This window comes from Rattus rattus, chromosome 3 (genome assembly GCF_011064425.1).
Source record: "Rattus rattus isolate New Zealand chromosome 3, Rrattus_CSIRO_v1, whole genome shotgun sequence".
Taxonomy (NCBI): Eukaryota; Metazoa; Chordata; class Mammalia; order Rodentia; family Muridae; genus Rattus; species Rattus rattus.
Genome location: NC_046156.1, coordinates 69005501 through 69009360, shown reverse-complemented (window position 1 = coordinate 69009360; position 3860 = coordinate 69005501). Strand labels below are relative to the sequence as shown.

The 3860-nt window shown below is 44.0% G+C and overlaps 1 protein-coding gene across 1 annotated transcript; it reads left to right on the top strand.

Annotated features, from left to right (window-relative positions):
* The first annotated feature begins 2054 nt into the window (after window positions 1–2054).
* Tigd4 (tigger transposable element derived 4) lies at window positions 2055–3633 on the top strand. Its single transcript, XM_032896716.1, is given in 2 exon segments — window positions 2055–3414; window positions 3417–3633. Coding segments are annotated over 2 exon segments (1542 nt in total). The 3' UTR covers window positions 3599–3633.
* Window positions 3634–3860: the final 227 nt, after the last annotated feature.

Here is a 3860-nt window from a genome sequence, read left to right as displayed (position 1 = left end):
TAGGCAAGGAAGAGGACTCACCAGCTAAGGGTACTTGCTGCTCAAGCATGAAGACCTACTACCTGTGTTAGAGCCTAGCACCCACCTAACGGACATGCATAGCTTCACGCACCTGGAACTTGGATGCTGGGGGTGGGTATGGAGACAGATGGGCAGCCTAGATGACAAATGGTGGGCTCCAGGTTCAGTGAGAAACTTTGTCTCAAGAAAGGAAAGGCAGAGAGTAAAGAAGAGGAAATCCAGCACCCTCCTCTGACCACACACACACACACACACACACACACACACACACACACACACACACACACACACACACACACACACACACACACACACACACGGAGCACACTGTTTCCAGTCTGTTTTTAAGTGCCAATCCTGTCCCCAAGTCTGCAATTTCGAGCTGAAAAGATTGAAAAGAGAAGGCCATGGTAATGAAATCATCAGCCCACGTTCGCTGGGCACTTTCTTCAACTATGAAGTTATTCCGGGCATGGTGGTTGTGTACTGTTACACCTAGCCAGCACTAGAGAGACTGAATCAAGGGGGCGGCAAGGTCAAGGCCCAGCTAGTCTATATGCAAGAACGTGTGTGTGTGTGTGTGTGTGTGTGTGTGTGTGTGTGTGTGTGTGTGTGTGTGTGTGTTAAAAGCTGTTCTGAGTGCCTCTCACAAAACTCACTGAACCTTACTGAGTGTTCAGCACTGTGAAGTCAGTCCTGTAGTTTCTCCCGTTTTACAGATAAAGCAGCTGAGGCTTCAATGGTTAAGACCACATAAGTATTAAGTGGCAGTTACTTCTCAAGACCCCTCTTGCTCCAAAGCCCATGTCTTTAAACTACGGCAGGTCACTTTCCCACACATAGACAGACCTACATAGGAGGCCTGAAAGGGTAAGAACCGTGGTCAGTCGACTTCCTATTTTAGTCTAGATAATTTTCTACATTTTATTCCTTAACAACGTGTTTGTTATGATGCGTGTTCTCAACACTGACCAGTGTATATTATATACTGTTCTAAACTGATGTAAAAATTACTGTATTTATTTTTAGTTTTGAAGGTGCACAGGGTTTAGACTTTTTAATGGAATTATTCATCACCTGAATTGAGCGTTTCAGTGAAGTATTTCTAGCAGACTCCTATGAAGAAGACTGTCTCCCATGTGCTATTAAAAATCGAGCTCATGACTACTGTCTGTGGTTATTTTTTTTTCCTTGTAGAGCCAGAGGGTACAGTCTGTGACCTCATGTAGAAAATAGCCATGAAGGATCTATCCGGGATCGTTTTTAGTGCTTTAGTTTTGGCACGCACACATCTTCAAAGCAGATTAAATTTGTCCGGTGTATTTTAGAAGTGTATATTGCAAAGCACAAGGGAGGATGCAAACCACAGAGCAGAGCTTTTAATGGAGAGGCCATTCAGGAAGCAATCATCTGCCTGGAAGCTTTGGTTACTACATTTCCAGAAACTTCTTCCTTTCCTTTTCATTGTCATTCGGAGCATGGTAGTGTCCAGTTGCCATTTTGCTCAACCACTGCTTTTCCCCCCGTCATTGTCAAGACGTCGTTTTTTCCATTCTATACCTTGAAGAAACTAGAACTTAAGCTGGGATATCTTACAGGAACATTTTTGAAAGTTTGTTTCTTATCGCTGAGCCTGCTGTGGAGAATTTAGTACAAGACTGAAGCATGCATGGATAAAATGAATCGTCTTAAAGGATTGCAGCTCCAAAAATACCCCAGCAGGACTGGGCAGGTTTGACATAATGACATTCCTATTTTAGCCTGACTTCTGGAACTCTGAAGAACTATAAATTGAGCCACACAAGATCCTAAGAAGGTGGTGCCTCTCCTAATCGCGTATAGGGTTTTCTTCGGACTTTAGGGAAAGACGCGTCTAGTTGTTTTCCTAGAGAATGAGACTGTTGGTACTTACCAACGTTAGTACAGGAAATGGTAGGTAGAAAGCCCTGGTCCACATCCTACTGAAAACTAAATGTGAAACAGAAACTTATACCAGGAGCTCAGAGCCAAGGTCTGCACGAGCCGCCACTGAGATGGCAGAAGCCTCCATGGACGCCGGGACTCCGCCAGTAACCGTGAAGAAAAAGAAAAGCCTGTCCATTGAGGAAAAGATCGACATCATAAATGCAGTGGAAAGTGGCAAGAAAAAGGCAGAGATCGCAGCTGAATATGGTATAAAGAAAAATTCATTATCTTCCATTATGAAAAACAAAGACAAAGTTCTAGAAGCCTTTGAGTCTTTGAGATTTGATCCAAAGAGAAAAAGGCTGAGAACGGCGTTTTATACGGATCTGGAAGAGGCACTGATGAGGTGGTATCGAATTGCTCAGTGTCTGAACGTTCCAGTTAACGGGCCAATGCTGCGTCTAAAAGCTAATGATTTTGCCCAGAAGCTGGGGCACAACGATTTTAAGTGCAGCAATGGGTGGCTGGACCGTTTTAAGTCCAGGTATGGCTTAGTCTTCAGAGCACAACCCGTAGAAGCCACGGGTGTATCTACAGACCCTTCCACTGTGTGGTACCAAAATGTGCTGCCTTATTATTTAAACGATTATCATCCTAAAAACATTTTCAATGTAAAAGAGACTGGACTGCTTTATCGAATGTTACCTACAAATACTTTTGCATTCAAAGGAGAAACATGTTCAGTTGGAAAGCTGTGCAAAGACAGGATAACGCTGGCACTCGGCACGAATGTGGATGGCTCTGAGAAGCTCCCTCTGCTTATCATCGGGAAAAACCGAGCCCCACATTGTTTCAAAGGCGTAAAATCATTGCCTGTGTATTACGAAGCTAACAGAACGGCGCGGATGACTGCAGCTATATTCGAACAGTGGATGCAGAAGCTGGATGAAAAATTCCAAGCCCAGAAACGAAGAGTGGTGATTTTTGTGGATTCTCTTCCGGCACATCCAGAAGTGAAAAACCTGAAGTCCATTGAGTTAGCATTCTTCCCATCATGCTTGTCTTCCGGGTTTGCAGCTATGAATCAAGGTGTTATTAAAAGCCTTAAAATCAAATACCGGCATTGTCTTATCAAGAAATTTTTAAGCTCAGTCGAAAGTAGCAAAGAGTTTACATTTTCTCTGCTAGATGCGGTTGATACATTGCATCTCTGCTGGAGAGCTATAGCGCCAGAGACCATTGTTAAATGCTATGAGGAAGCAGGATTCAGCTCTCCAAAGGGAGAAACTGACACAGCAAATGCAGAAGAAGATGCTGCTGCCCTTGATCTGACCGCCCATGCAGTGGGGGCAGGAGTGGAATTTCTTGAAGGCTTGTCCATAGAGGGATACGCTGCCCTGGATGAGGACCTGGAGACTTGTGAAGACGCCCCAAAAGATGGTGCCGAGTGGGACGAAGAAAGTAAGCAAGATGAAACCGGTTTTTATACTTTGATGAAGAGGAGGAGGACAGCGGAGCGCTGGAAGCGGACCTGCCGTTACCATCCACGAATGAAGCACTCACAGCTCTAGGCACTCTGAAAAGGTTTCTTAGAAGTCACCATATGAACGATGAACTTCACAGTTCTTTAGCAGACCTTGAAAACTTTATTAACACTTTGTCGCCTAAGTAGCCCTGCATTGTTCATCTGCAGAGCAGTAACTTTTCCTCGGGTATCATATTCCCCAAGGAATGTAAACGGAAAGTATCTCTTAAACAAGAAAAGAGAAAGCCTAATAATCGTTGGCTTAACTGCAAAGCCTTTGATCTGCGTAGCGGGGGCTCCCTAGTAAATAATGACTAAGTAAAACTGCAAAATTCCGTTTAGCAGGTTTGGGGAGAAAATGTGTTTCAGAGGCTTTATTCTTGAAAGAAACTTAGCATGTGTGTGAAAG